General features: G+C 41.4%; 3 protein-coding genes across 3 annotated transcripts; 1 reads left to right on the top strand and 2 right to left on the bottom strand.

Annotated features, from left to right (window-relative positions):
• Positions 1–459: 459 nt before the first annotated feature.
• slc25a4 (solute carrier family 25 member 4) lies at positions 460–2,676 on the top strand. Its single transcript, XM_047578498.1, has 4 exons — positions 460–658; positions 1,293–1,779; positions 1,872–2,012; positions 2,124–2,676. Exons 1-4 carry the CDS (start codon positions 548–550, stop codon positions 2,282–2,284), a joined length of 900 nt encoding a protein of 299 aa, XP_047434454.1. The 5' UTR covers positions 460–547; the 3' UTR covers positions 2,285–2,676.
• Positions 2,677–3,250: 574 nt separating this feature from the next.
• On the bottom strand, positions 3,251–9,648 carry cfap97 (cilia and flagella associated protein 97). Its single transcript, XM_047578496.1, has 5 exons — positions 9,466–9,648; positions 8,063–9,011; positions 7,177–7,457; positions 4,728–4,890; positions 3,251–3,833 (listed from the first exon to the last, which is right to left on the bottom strand). Exons 2-5 carry the CDS (start codon positions 8,985–8,987, stop codon positions 3,724–3,726), a joined length of 1,479 nt encoding a protein of 492 aa, XP_047434452.1. The 5' UTR covers positions 8,988–9,011; positions 9,466–9,648; the 3' UTR covers positions 3,251–3,723.
• Positions 9,649–11,514: 1,866 nt separating this feature from the next.
• Positions 11,515–17,898, bottom strand: ufsp2 (ufm1-specific peptidase 2). The gene is made up of 12 exons (XM_047575116.1): positions 17,757–17,898; positions 17,507–17,588; positions 15,951–16,134; positions 15,516–15,582; positions 13,911–14,065; positions 13,600–13,792; positions 13,361–13,507; positions 13,106–13,270; positions 12,852–12,976; positions 12,682–12,758; positions 11,930–12,054; positions 11,515–11,835 (listed from the first exon to the last, which is right to left on the bottom strand). The coding sequence occupies exons 1-12, from the start codon at positions 17,757–17,759 to the stop codon at positions 11,749–11,751; spliced, it is 1,410 nt and encodes a 469-aa protein (XP_047431072.1). The 5' UTR covers positions 17,760–17,898; the 3' UTR covers positions 11,515–11,748.

The raw sequence follows: 17,898 nt of genomic DNA, 5'->3' as shown, positions 1-17,898 counted from the left end.
TAAAACAAAATGACACACGACTTTGTGATTCAATATTATATTCGCTTTAAACATTCTTTATTTATTCAACCCTTGACACTGAATGAAAAGGCTTAGATAGATAGATAGATAGATAGATAGATAGATAGATAGATAGATAGATAGATAGATAGATAGATAGATAGATAGATAGATAGATAGATAGATAGATAGATAGATAGAGCGTGAATGAGGAGTTCTCCAATAGGACTTCAGGTGAGGTTTATAAACGCCTGAGTTTTAATAATTATCAAATTACACTGATTGTGTCCTTTAAACGTCCCCGGCTTGGCCGACCCTTGACTTCAGAAACATGGCGCACGACTTGAACTTTAACCTCGGATATTTATCCAGCCTCGTTTATCTGTTCGACACCCCGCAAATCCATCACTTAAAATTCTCGCGATAAATGGCCCCCATATATTAGGGCAGATGGGGGTGCCCCGTCCACTTGGAGAGGCATAGGGTTTCCTTGAGGACCTCGGAGGAACATTCAAGGGGCTCGTATCTGCACAAGACACAACCAACCATGTCGGACGCGGTGGTTAGTTTCATGAAGGACTTTTTGGCAGGTGGCATTGCCGCTGCCATCTCCAAAACAGCTGTCGCTCCCATTGAGAGAGTCAAGCTGTTGCTGCAGGTAAAACAATTGAACCAAAAACGTGTTCCCTTTTTCTGTGCGTAAAGTGTGCGTAATTGTCGGTTTACATGTAAACCAAACACTGCGATGTCAAACTGTTACAGTTTTAATTGAAAGAAAACGTGTGATTGTACACCGGGTGGGTTCGTGTGGTCTCGTGCGTAATGTCACGGGGCCTGCCTCAACGTGGAGATAGTTTTACGCACGGAAAGTGCTGAATTGCTACTATGACAGCAATAGTGACCAGATTAAACGCACTCCAATAAATCCATGTAATACCTCTTAATGGTGGCATTTGTAAGTTTATTAAATGAGTTATTCCTCCACTGAGGATGAGCGCTGTAATATTTAGTGAAAGAGAATTACTAAATTTAACTTGAACTATGTAATCTAATACACGGTGGAGTCTCAAGTGACGGGAGTGTGCTCACAGACTATTGGGCCTAAAACTGCATAATGCCTGTCCGGATAACACTGAACATCAGTAAAGATCATTTCAATATCGTAAAGCTTTCATTAAAAATATATACAAAAAATTGTCTTTTTTTTCTGTGACAAAAGTTTTTCCACATTTTATGTGGCTTTAGGTGAGTTAATGAACGTTATTTTTTCCTCTCTCTCTCTCTGCTTGTAGGTCCAGCATGCCAGCAAACAGATCACCGTTGACAAACAGTACAAGGGCATCATGGACTGTGTGGTTAGAATCCCAAAGGAACAAGGCTTCATTTCCTTCTGGAGGGGCAACCTGGCCAACGTCATCCGTTACTTCCCCACCCAAGCGCTCAACTTCGCCTTCAAAGACAAGTACAAGAAGATCTTCCTCGGTGGCGTGGATCAAAAAACACAGTTCTGGCGTTACTTCGCCGGCAACCTGGCATCTGGCGGCGCCGCCGGCGCGACCTCACTCTGTTTCGTCTATCCTCTCGACTTCGCCAGAACGAGATTGGCCGCTGACATCGGCAAGGGCTCCGCCGAGAGAGAGTTCACCGGTCTTGGAAACTGTATCAGCAAGATCTTCAAAACCGATGGCCTCAAGGGTCTTTACCTCGGGTTCAACGTGTCAGTGCAGGGCATTATCATCTACAGAGCAGCCTACTTCGGATGCTTCGACACAGCCAAAGGTGCGCGCACCTGTCTGAGTTGACCATTGACACGCGTAAACACTGTGTATTTTATCACGGCGAGGTGGTAACCTTATTTATTACCCATACAGGTATGCTGCCAGACCCCAAGAACACGCACATCATCGTCAGCTGGATGATCGCCCAGACTGTCACCGCCGCAGCTGGTCTTATTTCATACCCCTTCGACACCGTCAGACGTCGTATGATGATGCAGTCTGGACGCAAAGGAGGTGAGCGACACAGTCTGCAGTGGTCAATTTAATTTGTTTGGCACAATTACGCAATTTACGCGCGCCTGCATGAGCATCACTTAACCCCATCCGTGTCTCTGTTTTCCGAAGCTGACATCATGTACAAGGGCACAATCGACTGCTGGAGGAAGATCCTCAAGGACGAGGGATCAAAGGCCTTCTTCAAGGGCGCCTGGTCCAACGTGATCAGAGGCATGGGTGGTGCCTTTGTGTTGGTGCTGTATGATGAGATCAAGAAGTACACTGTATAATCTCCCAGTCCCCAAGGAAACCCCCTCGTTTTGCTTAAGTCTTATTTCTTATGATAACAGCTTGGTGAATTACAACATGGGCTCGTTCCACTTTTTCTGAAACAGCCCCGGGAAGGTGGATAGCTATAGTTCACCTGGGTTAATGTGACTCCTCAGAAATATGTACATATCCCACGCACGACGTGCCAAACAGCAGTCTTTCAGTATGACAAAGTCAGGCTGGTGGAGATGCAGTGATGACCCAGAGGATGGCATCACTACTGGCCATAGGCCCTCATGTTAGTCCGTTTGTAAAGCAGTTACTGAGGGCCATGTCTTATTGTTGTGACCACATTGACCCTTGTATCCCAACTCATACATTATTTTATTAAGAATAAAGATTTACTAATCTAGTCCAGTCTTTCTTACGCATGTTCTATTATGACGGCATCCGTTGTCCTATAAATCTCGCAGGAGACATTTTGACCTGTCACAAGAGGAAAATTACACTCGCTATAGATTTCCCTGTCGAGGGGCCCAAGGCAGTGTGGCAGTGAGCAACACCAGGGTGACGTCATCCATGATTCATTCTATTATTTGCACACATCCCTTTCCCACTCCCCCATCAACAGTCTTGTGTGAGAAAGGCTTATAAAGCACCATTAAAATATCCGGTCTTTATACTGGAGAGCTTCATGCATTTCTTGCCAATGCATTTTATTTAATCCGACACCTGAACTGTTGACAAAAGGCATCAGCCAACATAGCAGCTGGGAGGCTCGCGTCAGAGGAGACACGGAGGAAATACATCACGCGATTATTTTTGTAGCAGTTTTCATAGCAGAACCAAAGCTGATGTTTGTACAAGAATGTTTTCGGAGACAAGAATTTAGGAAATAATCACTCAATTCTTTTTTGTAAAGCAGCACATTTCTAAGTGCTGGAACAAGCAGCTTTATTTGGAAATGAACAGAATAAACGAGACACTGAAGATTTTAAATAACTGTTTAATTATTTGAAAATATAATTATCTGGAGCATCAGGACTCATACAAATGTCAGGAAAACAAAAACAACAAAAAAGTTTCACATTTAATGGAAACTTTACTCTCTCAAATAGTAAACAATTAAGTGTTATTTTTATCACGTCCACAGAGCCGTTGTTGTGTAAGCAGCGTTTCAACTAAACTGCCATATTCAGAAGCCACAGCTGAACTACTCAAGGGACTAGCATTAGCTTCGCGATCAGAGTGTTGGTTGTAATTTTCAGCATCAAGGAGCAGCATTGTCTTTAGCATGTTATAAGCTTGATAAAGTCAGAAGTGGACTGAATGTACGTCATGTATAAAGCTCCACTAAGAGTCAAACCTTCCATACCGATGAATAGTTAACAATAGACATTACTTAAGGAGACAGCCATGTGCTTCTGTGTAGACTAGATGTTGGTAAACTTTACTGTTCTCAGCTCCAGGCTGGTCGGGGTGCACTCAGTTTTTTCGACCTGGTTACAGGAGCGCTGCTGGAGTCAGTGCCGACGAAAGCCGTTCTGGAGCGGGTTGGTCTAGGACATGCTGGCGTTGACGAGACAAAGAGATGTTTCCTGGTTACAGACTGATAACAATATTCCAATCAAAGCTTTCTTTTATTCCTCTGAGAAGCCATGGCAGGTACAACTGAGCATTTCAGCCAAAACAAACAGCTGGAGTACAAGCAGACAAGAAGACAAGAAGAGTGTTTTTACAGTGATCACTGTTGCTTAGTAGCCTGGTTTGAACGTTGTTATTTTAAGTGTTACTCTTAAACCAAGTAACTAAGGATTATGGCAAATCAGGACAGTACGAATCTAGAAATGCATGGGTGATTCTTACCAGCGTTTCCAGCTGCTTTACACTGCTTTCTCTCTCTGTAAATGAAATCTTTGCAGCCATCTGGAGGCAGCAGGTCATCAGACGTGTGATAAACCTGCAGCCTCCAATTTGGGACGAGTGTTGCAGCGCAGCGCCACATGCTGATCATCTTTGTGCGCCTTGATTTAATCAACACGCGCAAACAACACCAGGCTGATCCAAAATAAATGCGCGCACTCCTGCTGCCGTCAGACCATGCTTGGAAAATCATTGCCTCGAAAATGGGTTTGTCTTCAAGAGCTAATACACATCAAGTGGTGCCCACGGTGTAGCCGCCGCAGGAATTAAATTATTTAACTGGGTGAAGATGTTGCCTCAGTATAATCAAGAAGTCACGTTGTCACGCTACAGACTGTTGTGCCTGGTTGAAGGGCCTCATATCAGCAGGTGTCCACTTCAACTGCTACACAGTTTAAGGGACACACATGAAATAAAGTCTGCTTCTTAGTACAGTAACCTCTGAGTTTAAGGATGCGCTGTGTTCACACTGCTAAGATTAAGTTGACGTATGCAGCAAAATCAGGGCTAATCACAGCGTTCCGATCTAGACAAACCTACCTGAAGGTGTCCTGGTGCTGGACCTTTCTTTTCCTGTGGTGGACATACTGATGGGATACAAAGGCGCTCCCTGGTACCTGACGTGGCGCTGGTAGTCTGCAAGTTGTTCTGTGCGCTTCATGCCAGGTGTAGGCTTGACTGACTCCAGTCTCTTCAAAAAAGCCTGAGAGAAACACATTTTTAACGGGCACTAATTAAACGTAAATGACCATTTCATACAAGCTTTTATACATTATACCACATGCTTATTCAATATGATCTAGGCAAAAAAACATCATGTTAGCATGTAGATGAAACCACCCTCATTGCAACCAGTTACAATGGTAAAATGCTGGAGCACATAAATGCACCATTACACTATAAAGCTGTATTCTGCATACTTTGGTTTTGGTTTTAAAGTTAAGACTTTGTTCTAAATTTTAAAGCATCTATATATTTTTATTTTATTTGGTACTTTTACTCAAGTATTTCTTCCACTTCTACCACAAATAAAACATCATGAATGTTGGAGTATTTGTTTAGTATTTGTTGCCTCTGTTGTGATGCTGCTGAAGTGCATGGCTTCATCTTAAGAACTGTTTTTAGTATTTTGTCCATCATTTTTGTTTGCATTGAACAACCAGTGAATCAACACCTGATTTGGACTGCATTAGTCAGCTGTCCATGATAAAATGCTCTCCTATCATTTGATTACAAATAATGATCAAAACTGTTCTAGCATCTGACCCACAACGCATAAAAAGAGTTTACTACTCATGTAACAGAGAATGAGTTAGTTAGTAGTTCATGTAATTATGAGGCGATGACGCCTGGTATTACAGCAAACCCACCAAAACAGTATGAGGCAGCGTAGGCAAGTGGCTGAATGTCACGCATGCAGTCACACTCCCACATGCAGGCGCTGCACAAATCCCTCAGTAAGCACAAGATCCACATGATGCACAAGTAACCAAAAAGCTCAAGCATCAACAGACCGGGCTACTCAAGTTCACAAGTCCTCAAGAGGTCACAAAAAGCTCTGCAGGTTTCTAGCTGCAGTCAGACCTGGCACCTGCTGCATTTCCAATGTTTGAATTATTTCTCTCCCTCTGTATTAATATCAGTTCTTTGGAAGGACAATAAAGTATGTGGTTTAACTGGGCGATCTTGAAATGCAAAGTGGCAGTTCTTCTTGTGCTGGACAAACGTGGGCTCTAACATGCGTGACGTGTGGGGCTGATACACCGACCACACGGCAGATTCAATTACTTCTCTCCAAGAATAGAGAAGCGAAAAGCAGTCCTGACAACGCACAGACATGGACCCAAGAGAGGGAACAGTCTGTCCTGAAAATCAAACACATTCCCTGATAACGACAACAGCGGGGATTAAAGTAAGATCGCTAATTAGCGACAATGAGAAAAATAAGTAAATAACAGAGAAGAAAATAGTGTAGGTTTTCACATAGCAACAGTTAACACCCCACTGACTGCCAATTACTAATCTAATTATCATTTCACTCAGTTATTTCTAAACACTGCTGGTTGTTTGAACATGTGTTTTTCTCCCCAAGTGGTCAAGTAGAGTTAATATGTGGGGTGAGAGGCTAAATCTTTAGAGTCTGAACTGTCTTCTAATGTCAGGCTGTGGCACTGCTGCTTTCCTTCCACCTGCTGCCATCTGTCCGAATCCATCCGTGTCTGTTTTCAGGGGTGGTGCTTTCAGACTGATACTAAACCCAACCAATTACTACCCACCACATTAGTACCCTTAAAAACATATACAAACGTCTATTGCAAATTAATACATATTAATGTAACACACATGGAAATCACATGTAACAAAAAATCTATTTATTAGTTGTGTCATTAATTAAACTGCCTAACTTTCTGATAATCAAAAGAGTTGTGTTTAGTCTTGAATAATTAAACCAGATTAAAACCAAAACTGGGTGTGCAGCCTATCCCAGCTGAGACTGGGAAAACACATGGCCAGTCTATAACAAGGCCAACACAAAGAGACTAACAGCTATTCATTCACACACACACCTACGGCCAGTTTAGAATCATCAATTAACCCACTGAGCATGTCTTTTAGTGCTAATCACTACCCCACTATGCTACTTATTCTCATAATACAACCTTTCACTATATCTTAGTCTCATGACTGCTCTAATGTCAAATGAAAGTGCTAGTTCATATGTATGATTATTTTGGAAATTATAAAAGCAGGATACATTCCACATGTCAAAGGTCCCAGCGATGTACTGCCAGGACATTACGGAAACACTTCAAGACACAATTCGTCTCACGTTGGCTCAGAATTGATATTAGTGCTTGTTAGATAAAAAAATCAAGTTAATACTTTGTTAATAACGTCTCTGTATGGCTCAAGTTACGGCTGATGAAAACCACAGAACCAAAAAGGAAATATTTGTCATGAATGTTTATATTGTATGATATAAACTCACCATGTTGTCCCTCTCGATGCGCTGCTGTTCACGCTGCCTGTTAAGCGCACTGTGTGAGAGGCGGATCAGAGACGAGTTACTGGCCACGTGGGTTTTCATCCCCACAGCACTTCGTGGTCTGGGTCCTGGAGAAACACGCGACAGCTCCCGAAGAAGTCGCTGATTCTCTCGATCTATGCGCCGCACCTCATCATTGGTGAACGAGTAGTTCTTCCTGTTTCTCCCTCCGGGATGGTGGATGACCAGCTTACTTCCAAGCTGACTTTCTAAACTGAGAGAGCCTGAAAGTTTAAAAATGACATTTGTTATTAACCCTGAACCAAGTGAGATGAGTTTGTTTGATTACAAAGTACCACTCAAATGTGAAAAAGTGACATATATATATATAAAAAGGGACATATTCTTGAGACATGTCTCTGCGATAACACCATTTAGATTTAGCGGAGACATTTCTGGATAATTGTCTTGAAATCTCTATTTTTTTTTTTAACAGAGCAATACTGAACACACTCAATGCAAACAGCTCCTGATGAACACTGTAACTAAAGGTGTTGCTCACTGTCAGGTGGGTTTATGTAGCATGTAAGTATTTGTATAATAAATATAATTTTTTGTGATTTTTTGACCATTTCTGCATGATTATTAAAATACTAAAAATTTAGCTGTGTTTTAGGAAGGAAATATTTGTATTACTGTTAATTGTAATATTTGGGAAAGAAGACAGAGTTTTTTATAAAGTATTTGGTTCTCACATAACTTGGCACAACCCTCAGTTGCCCTTGTGTATGTCGTGGAATTCAACCTGCTTGACTTTAATGCTTTGAGGAAGCTCTGTGCCAAAACATGCAAGCGTAACTTTGTGACGTTTAACATCACATTTACTCACAATCGTCCACGTCCTGATCCGAGTCCTCTGGTGCGTGGTGCATGTGGCTAAGGCCACTGGAGGGCACACTCTCCTCTTCCTGCTGCGGATGCTGCTGCTGCTGCTGCTGCTCTTTACGGCTTCTCTCTTCAACCTCTGTTTCAACCTCTGTGTGTTTCAGGTCCAACGACTGGAGGGGGCTCGTATCAGAAGAGGAGAGGGGGCTTACATCCGTCACTGTATCTTCTGACTCATCTGTACAGGTGTTAAGCAAATCCTGAGATCCCTCTGAGCCCCTCCTTCTTACTCCAGAACACGAGGAAGACCTGTTGGGTCTGGGGAGGGTGGGGGACTCCGAGCTGCTCCTCCGACTGCTGCCAGTGTAGGAGCTCTCAGAGTCTGCGTCTGCACTGGTATCAGTGGATGTTGGAGATGGACTTCGAGTTTGCCGACTTCTTAGCAGTTTCTTAGGCGGCGGTTTATTTTTACTTTTTTTGCTCACATTGAATGATAATGCTTCTTCTTCTGTCTCACTTCCGCTCTCGGTGTAGATATCGTTAGCCTCTCTGGCATCTGCCAACAAAGCCATAAAAGATCCATTGGCCCTTTTGTGCAAATTAGAGCCACCATCACCATCAGCGTGACCCCGGACAACTTCATCTGATACACAGGAAACAGATGAAACACTGGGAAGCCTGCTCCTCTCTTTATTTTCAATTCTGTTGCTACTGTCATTTTCCACTCGCTTCAGATTTATTCTTGTCTTATTAGTCTTTGGGGATATATCGTCTTTTGCATTTCGTTCGATTCGTTTTGTATGCGTGCTTTCCTTTTCAGCCTTTGAGCCCTTTTCCATTCTTTTGCCTCCATCTCCTGTACCTTCATCGCAATCACTATCAAAAAACGAGTGATCCACTTCACCTTCTAGTTCACTGGGGTTGAACATGTTGTCACACAGAACACACAGAGCCTGTAAGATAATGTGAAGGAGCCATGTTAGATCATACAGGTTAACTAACAATGAACGTTAAGCTAACCAAAACATTTTGCTATGTGTTGCTTCCACTAAACATAACATGGCAAACGTTTGAGATTTGCTAGAGTTGTGCCATCCATTCAAAAGACGTTTCAAATTGCACATATACCCATCACAACAAAACGACAATTTAACACTAGCAAACGTTTACCCCAAACATGAATTCCTGGGCCATAAAAAGGAAAGCAAAGGACAAACCGGCCACATAGCATCATTGTAAATAGAGACATTTCTCACGCGTGGATAAACTTTTCCAAACTATAAAATCAAAACAGGGCTTAAACCCAGATATTATGAAGTGTAATCGTTAGCTAACTCTCACACTGACGCGTCGTGATTCGGGTTAAGTTAGCTAACTAACTGTAGCTGGACGGAGACGTTAACTGACCTGACGAAGGGAGGCACAATAACAAGCAGTGTTTCGCGTTGGACTTGCATTTACTTCTTCAGTGGAAACGGGTCACGTTAAAGAGACGAATAAATGGAAGAGAAACCTGCGCAAAACATACAACATTTTCGGTAACGGGATGAAGCTGCCACTGGTAGTGACATGTCGCCGAGCTGGTGCCTAGTAACAGCTACACGTCACTTCCTGGTAACGGTTGCTTGGTGGATCTCTGCCGTTGTTTATCACGAAATATGTAATACTTGATTTAAATGACTATATACACACATTTATATTTATATTTATTTATTTATTTACGACGATTTTTTCCCAGTACTAAATAACGGAATGCATTTGAAGGCTTAACAAAAATGAAGGCAAAAAATTTTAATTTAGTGAAAAATAAAATAAAGTTCTGAATTACCAAATTCAATTTGTATAAGTTATCCTAAAAGGTCTTCACCAATAATGTTAATGTTATAATGTCATATTTTAAAGTTTAATATTAATAAGTTTAATATTTGATGTTGAAAATCTAAATACACACATTTAATAAAAAAAGAAAAAAGTAAATGGATAAGAAAATATAATGAATTAGAATAGCATGGGTGTGATATAATTTGTTTATATTAGCTAAATGATTATGATAAAAAAAAACTTGTGAGGGTAACATCAATACATTTTAGGCGCTTGCCAGCATTGCACGCAGTCTGTTTGCAGCTTACATTCTGTGTTTAGAGCGAAACAATGCCCCGGAGTGATTTGTCCTTGTCTGAAAAAGTTTTTAAGTAACTTAAACATATCAAGGAACAGAACCTGTGGAGAAGCAGAGTGGAGGTCATTTAGTTTTTCCTTGGGGATCTATTATGCCGAAGTAACTGCACTCCCTAGTGCATCTCCATTAACAAGAAAAGGGATTATCTGGAGGCGCGTCCCTTGAAATTACAATTTGTCACGGTTTTACCCTTAATAACATAGTTAGACCTAGAAGTGACACACACTAATGAAATGCCGATGTCCTAGGACAATGGCACTTGGGAGAATCCATCGTATAAACCTGTGTCTGGTCACTGTCATAGAATTTACATGCCAATGCAGGATGGGTAGAGATGGGGATTGAATGGGGGTATTTCTGAATCAGCCCTGGATTCAGACAATCAATCCACAGATAAGAAATCACAAATAAGGAATGTATACGTAATTCATTAGAACTGCAAAATTCCCCGTATGTGTGAGGTGGTTGAGATGAAATTCACATTTCTCTATTGCCTGTCTGTTGCAGAGAAGAGAAAAGCGTCCACTTGACTGTGACAGCTGATTGCGTGTGAGACCTCAATTACAGGGGAGGGAAAGAGTGTTTTCCAAGAACGGCTGTGTCACATGGACCAACGCGGATAAGGCCACATTCAGGAGCAGCTTCTTCTGTGCAACTAGTCTTCAGAGTGAAATCAAGTACGGGTTGTTTCCGGCAATTCAATGGCAAAGTGCACCGATGCAATTTCACCGTAATGTATTCACTAGGAGATACATAAAATCACAGAATGCTCATCTCTCTGCTTATCTAATAGAATTACATGTAAGTGTCCCTGAAAACCAAAACACTGTTATTTTAGTTGTCTGTAGCAGAGCTACCACTAATGTTGACTGCATTCTACATAAATGTATTCTCAAACATTGTTATTTAATCTAACAAACATCTAAGATTTTCCATGTATTTATGTGACATGTATTTATGTGACAAACTATTCATCACTTGGGAATGCGGTTTGTTTTCTTTGTCTGAAAAATCACTAAAAATACATAAATAGGTCCAGCTGTGGTCTGTGCACACCTATAAAGAAATTGAGGACATGAAAAAATAAAACTGTACAGTTTTATTACTTGTAAAATCTGCCATATGGTGCAACCAAGAACATCCTTCAGCATCCACATGCCACAGGACGGATCTCATGTATGATGGGACTCGAGGTCTTGGGACGATGGAACAACATTAAGAAATCAGCATTTCATTCATCCTTGGTCATACTACGCAACGCAAAATACAACAAAAAGTACAGTTTAGTCATTTGCTCTTTAATACAAATATTCCATCCATCTCCAGTTGGAATTTTTGTCAGTAATTTATGTATGAATTAACCAAATCTACGAGCGTAAATCACTAGTATTTGACATAAATTCCTTAAATTTCCAAAGTCTTCCATAAAAGTACTTCTTAGTTTTGAATGTTTGTTTGAACGTAGTTTTTCACCAAAACCACACAAGGTCCACCTGAAAAGCTGTGGGAGCTCAGATGATCTTCGGCCTCTGAGGCAGACACAGATTATAATATGCAGTTTGATCCCAAAAGTCAGGTCCTTTCCAGCCACACCAGCCCTGAGAAACACAACGACCACACAGAGGTCAGCACAAAAAAAACAAAACAAAATACTACTGAGTGAGAAATGCAGCTGTTTAGAAATGTTTTTACCTTGTCTGTGATAACCTGTAAGTCCTCTGCTCCTGTGTAATGAGGATCTAGGATGAGATAGCGGATCTCCCCCGTGGTCTCACTCCATGCCACTCCCAGGATAGTGTGAGCCAACACTCCCCCTCCTGAAAAACAGATGACATGTAAGTTTTAACTAGTTTAATCTACAGTAGCCAGGAAAGTTTGATTTTTTTTTCCTAAATCAAACTCAAGCTAGATGAGGTTTAACAACTTACATGATTTCACAATTGGTTCTTATGACACACTTCAGGAGAAACCTCACAATCGCACACACGACATGATTTGAAAATAATAGCTCAAAACACACTAAAAGATATTATTGAGGTTCTTGTGCCAGATCAGAGAGTAATAAAGGCACCGGCTGATGTGATTTTATGGGGAAGTAGACGTAAACATAGGTGAGAGGACAACAACTTGATGTAAGAGAGAAAAAAAGCAGAAAGCTGAACAAGTGCTCATGAGAAGAAGGTTGGAGAAAAACAGTCAACACGATCCAGAGGCTCTCAGTGCACATTAGAGGGTCGCTTAGTGACACTTTCAGGTAGAAAAATGAATGTGATATTTTAATTAATCCATAAGTGTTTTGTCTAGTATTGTTCATGTTTCTAGAGGCTGGCAATGGAAACCAGCAGTAAACAAGCAATAAATCAGAAGGTTTATGTGAACTCAGTTCAACTCCAAACCCCCAAATGCTTTGAACAACAATAATAATAATAATATTTTCAGCTCACCAATCATGATGGGAGTTCCTTCAGTAAGGAAGTGGTTGGCCAGTTCTCTGCCTTTAGATGCCAACTCAGATCCCTGACTAGAGAAAACACAGAGTAGCCATTAGACAAATCCAAATGATACACACACATTAACATAATGATTCACAAAGAGCTGAGGATTGTAATCACACCTCACAAACATGATCTTGGAAGTCACCCCAAGCAGCTGGTTCAGAACAGCCTGAACCTCAATGGATCCGATCCACTGGCGCGAGCCCACAAAGGATGTCTGCTTGTCTCCGACATCCACCAAAGCCTGGACAATGACGGATTGTTAGATGTTAACAGGGCCCTTTGGGCGGCACCGGTATGCAAATTTTAAAGATATGGCACAAATATGGGCACATTCCCTATTGTGTTGGGATTGTACTTGCAGGGCCTATACCTGCTGGATCTCCTTGTGAGTAGGAACCGACCGCTCAACGTAACCTTGCTGCTGGAACCACGAGCAGATGGTCTGCAGGGAGCGATAAGCACAGCCCCAGCCATTGTCATCTACCCGATCCTGCATGTAGTGATGGTAACTGTAGATACCTTGGACCATGTAAACCTTAAGAGAAGACACACAAACACGTACAAGATCACAATTCCTCACAAAGTACATCTCTGTCAGTTTTCAAAAGGGTAGAACAGGTCCTACCTTTCCATTATCCAGCGAAGGATGTGTAAGAGTCACATGAGGGTTTCTGAGATAACCGTCTCTGTAGGGCTCATTAGGAAAGTGGAAGGTATTGGCTCTTCTAAAGTATGGCCTGTCATCTGGCAGCTCAAACTGCTGATGCAGATCCTTGAAAGAAATGTATTAAGTGCATTACTATATTAAAATAATTCAGCTGTCATCTGGTTAAACTGTAGTTCAGAGAGTCCTGTGGGTTTTACCTTGCGTTGTGTCTCTAGTTGGTTGTCAGGCACTCCCGCTGGATAAACCACGGTCACCAGTCCTTTTGGCTCTGGAAGCAGGAAGTGGAGCGGTTCAGGGACAAGCAGCGTTGTCCCACTAATGTGCTGCAGCATCACTTTCTCCATCTCACACAACTGATGAGTAAGCGCCTCTAACAGTCGCTCACAGCCACTGCAAAGGCAGAAAAAAGAGCTTTACTGGGAGGAACCGTCAATGGTGAGTTTGTTATACATTTATTAACACCTGACTGTATAGAATAAAACAGCAATGTTTTTGAGTTAAGACATACTCTTTGATTGTGTCGGTGCAGCTGGCGCGTACAACGCAGTCCATGGGAAGAGCTGTAGACAGGAAGTGAGATTTCTGCACGGTTTTGCTGAGGACTGGTGCAGATAGAGGACCAGGTTTTGACACCTCCGTCATCAGCCGAAGGTTTACGACGCTCTGACGGAAAGAGTATGAATTTACAATTAGACATATTTAGGCATAAATACTGTAGAAATTATGTGATTTCAGCTTGAACCATGGGAAACTGCATTTTTTTATCTTCAATTTTCTGACGCTGTATATATACACTGATCAGGCTCAACATTATGACCACCTTCCTAATATTGTGTAGGTCTCCCTTGTGCCTCCAAAACAGTAGTAACTCATTAGAGTAAGGACATGGGTCTTCTGAGGGTGTCCTGTGGTGTCTGGTAACAGGATGTTGTTAGTGGGGGCCTTTGGGTCCTATGAGGGGCCTCTGTGGATCATCCCACAGATACTTGATCAGTTTGGGATCTATTAAATTTCGAGGCCAGGTCAACACCTTGTGCTGTTTTTCATATTTTTTTTTAGCTGTTCCTAAATAGTTTCAGTGTGTGTGTCTGTGTCAGGCTGCATCCTGCTGGAGATGGCTACTGTCATTGCTATGGGGTGGGGGCGCCTGGTGTGGTCTGGTCTAGGTGGGTGGTACATGTCTAAATAACATCCACACAAATATTAGGACCAAACGTTTCCCAGCAGAACATTGTATTGTCACAGGACGATAAATGTTATTTACTTCTGCTGTCAGTGGTTATAATGTTGTGGCTTATCACTGCATGTATACTTTCACAGCTGACTGATTTCAGCCCACACATTGTGTCCTGGGTATTGTTAAAGCAATTTGTTGCCAACAGGTTTATCAACCAAGGAGTCCAAGGCCGTGTTCAAACCAGACATGTGGGACACATGGTTGAAAACTGCAAGTGATCAGACTGGATTTACCGTCCTTCGTGTGTTACTATAGAAACAACAGAGGAGCCAGTAACTCCGTAGCTGCACTGGTCGTGTGGCCTTTCATTTTTGCGCTAGATTCCAGCTTTTGTCTGTTTAAAAGCCTCTTCACAATGTGCCAGCAGACAATTCAAGCAATTCAGTGTGCGTCCACGGTTTGCTGTCCTCCACAACGCTCCGGAAGCAGCAGCATGAATTAATTTCTTCATTTCACTTTGAGTCTGACATGTCTGTGTTTCATGTTGGGAGTGATACATTTGACCAACCAATCCAGAGACCCAACGATGCTCGGATGACGGCATTATTCCTCTGTGACCTCATAAAGCCCGCCCCAAACGGTCTGATTGGCCTAGCAGCAGGTCTCTGGATGGGATTATGACTAATGACTCCCACTAATGTTATGAGAAGGGCAAATACTGACTGGCTTCAAACCCTACATAAAATCTATCAACAAAACGATAATAAAATATTCAGTAATTATAAATTAACTATATGTATAGGATTATTGAGGCAGCAGATATCAGGTAGATCACACTATGAAAATGCATTCCAGTATTTAGTAATCTGCTATTGACACAAAAAGCTGCAAAACCCCCAAACTTGCAGCCATCACCAGATTCAAATGTGTACAAACCATTGACAAACTTTTTTTGCTTTTCTTTTTTGCAGATCTCTTGCCAGAAGTTTCTTGTTCATCTGTCCTGAAATAAATAATACTCACAATTACAATTCAGCCGAGTAAAAGGCAATCTATGCATTACACAAAATAAACAAGGAGAGAGAAACGGAAAAGGTGACAGCGTAGTTACGGTGCAGTGCAATATATAAATCCATCTATTTTCAAATGCACCTTAGTAACATGCAGCAGCAAACACGAAAGTCTTAATCTGTCTTTTAAAAGCTGAAAGTTGGAGAAGATTTGCTTCATAAACCAAAAGCAGAATTTTAAAATGGACTTGAGAGCTGGACTCTTGTGAGCCTCCGTCTCAGCAGGGCTCTGAACCAGCTTCATTTTTCTGCCAAAAAACAAAAAGGCTGTTTTTGAAACGATTTCGAAATCAGAACTTACTGTATCCACTGATGTACATCCTCGCACAGTGTGTCTGGAGTTATTTCTTGAGGTGTGGCAAAAATTCTTTTGTTTGGCCAAATAATAACAGGACTGTTGCAGACAGCGAGGACACATGAGTCAGATTTCACCTGGGAGCGAAGGGCCTCGAATGTTGCCGAGATTACCTTTTGCCTAAGAAGTGCTGCAAGAAAAGAAAACAGACAATGTTTCACTAAGATGTTATGACAATATATTTTGTGCCATATAATTTTTAAAGTCATTTGTTGGTACTTGATGCTTGATGCTGCAACCATAATCCTCTGTATATTGCTTTAGTTTACAAGCATCTGCTTGCTTGTTTTTTCCTTCCTTGATTGAGATTGACAGCAAGCAACAGCCATATATTCTACCTTGAAATTAACGCGATGTGTTAGATCAGTGGCCATGTTCTGCTCTTTTGTGGTTGGACAGCCGCAAACACCCAAAGAGTTTTAGATAAACTGATGCGGTGTTTCGGTAGCTTTCATTGGGGTAATTCAACTCAGGTTTTTTGTTTTTTTTTGGGAAGTTTTAACATCTGGAGGAGGAGTTAAGTCTGATTCAGATATTTTAAATCACTAGCACAAACATCTACACTCATGTGCCAGTTCATTAGCAACATTAGGGAAAAAGTTGAGTTAGTGGTGTGACTTCACCTGCTAACAAGGTGCATGGAGGAGGAAAAAAAACTGTAGGAAGGTCAGGACTCCAGCAACACTTAGTAGTATATGGAAGAACTTGATTAGACAGACATAATTGGCTCGTGGCCTTCATCACGGTTATCAGCCATCATCAGGATGACGGCCATGAAGGGATCGTCAGAGAAGACATTATTGGATCTCAGCTTCAACTATGGGAAACTTCTGCATTTTTTTTATTTGAGTTTATCTTTTTTCTGCCTGACACTGTATATACGATGTTCTGTAGTTCTTTCACACTTGGTGAAAACCAAAGCAATCTAATAGAGCAGTCCTGCACTGAACCTTAGCTTCATAAATACTATAATGTTTGGTTTATAAAGGAGCTAATTTAACTGTAAGATTATTTGGTACTGAACTGAAAAGTCTCTCTTAGCCTGGCCCACTGACTACAATAGGGTTTTCAAAATAATACACACTTTTAAACCGATGCTGAATACTGTTACCTTAACGAAGCTAAGATTTAGAGTTCACTAATGCACTGGCAACTAAGTGTAAATTATTATTATTATATCCCAGGGATATAACAGTTTGGGGAAGAGTGAAATGAAAGCAACCAAAATGATGCCATAGCAGAAAAAAAAAGCCTCAGTCCTAGCTATTCCTGTCAGGAAGTGAGGACAAATATACACTGGTTTATACTTGGCTCTGATGTACATGAGATGTGACAGCATGACAGACGCTGGGAAGGAGGCAGCAACAAGAAAACTGGAATCAGGAGAGTTTAACTGAGCAGTCCCAGGGACCAAATGAAAGCACATACAATTTCACCTATAATAAGCAGACCATTTAATTTGGTTTTAATTTAATTGAAGAGAAAAGCGTCGGTGAACGTACCATCTGTAAGATCCAGCTGACACTTAAACTCCAGCGGCCCTTTGACACGAAGGAGGATAGTAGTGTCGGACTCAACAACGACCTGGAATAACATAAAACAGGTGAGTAGCCTGTCTGACAGTGTGTTATCATTTTTATTTAATTAACTGCTAACCAGAAGCTAAAGGAGACGCAGCGTTGTAACTGTTAGTGGAAAGCTAATAATATAAAACTGTACAGAAAGAGACGTTGTACATGTTAATAAACTTACCATCGTGAACTTTAATCTATTAACGTTAGATCTCTTAATTTATTTGTAGTTCTTCTACGGACTGGAGGCTGACATGTTTGCTAAGGAAATAATGTTCAACGTGTCTCTGGCTGGTGGATTCTATTGGACCACACTGGCTCCA

Source organism: Mugil cephalus, chromosome 2 (genome assembly GCF_022458985.1).
Source record: "Mugil cephalus isolate CIBA_MC_2020 chromosome 2, CIBA_Mcephalus_1.1, whole genome shotgun sequence".
Lineage (NCBI taxonomy): Eukaryota > Metazoa > Chordata > Actinopteri > Mugiliformes > Mugilidae > Mugil > Mugil cephalus.
Note: the sequence above shows the minus strand (reverse complement) of the source record. Positions and strands in the feature narration are given on the sequence as shown.

Coding starts and splice junctions, on each gene's coding strand:
- slc25a4 (XM_047578498.1), top strand. CDS start 548: ATGTCGGACGCGGTGGTTAGTTTCATGAAGGACTTTTTGGCAGGTGGC. Junction 659..1,292: donor GAGTCAAGCTGTTGCTGCAG/GTAAAACAATTG, acceptor CTCTGCTTGTAG/GTCCAGCATGCCAGCAAACA. Junction 1,780..1,871: donor ATGCTTCGACACAGCCAAAG/GTGCGCGCACCT, acceptor TTACCCATACAG/GTATGCTGCCAGACCCCAAG.
- cfap97 (XM_047578496.1), bottom strand. CDS start 8,987: ATGTTCAACCCCAGTGAACTAGAAGGTGAAGTGGATCACTCGTTTTTT. Junction 7,458..8,062: donor GGATCAGGACGTGGACGATT/GTGAGTAAATGT, acceptor TTAAACTTTCAG/GCTCTCTCAGTTTAGAAAGT. Junction 4,891..7,176: donor GCATCGAGAGGGACAACATG/GTGAGTTTATAT, acceptor TGTTTCTCTCAG/GCTTTTTTGAAGAGACTGGA.
- ufsp2 (XM_047575116.1), bottom strand. Junction 13,793..13,910: donor TGCACCGACACAATCAAAGA/GTATGTCTTAAC, acceptor CTGCCTTTGCAG/TGGCTGTGAGCGACTGTTAG. Junction 12,759..12,851: donor TCCAAGATCATGTTTGTGAG/GTGTGATTACAA, acceptor TGTTTTCTCTAG/TCAGGGATCTGAGTTGGCAT.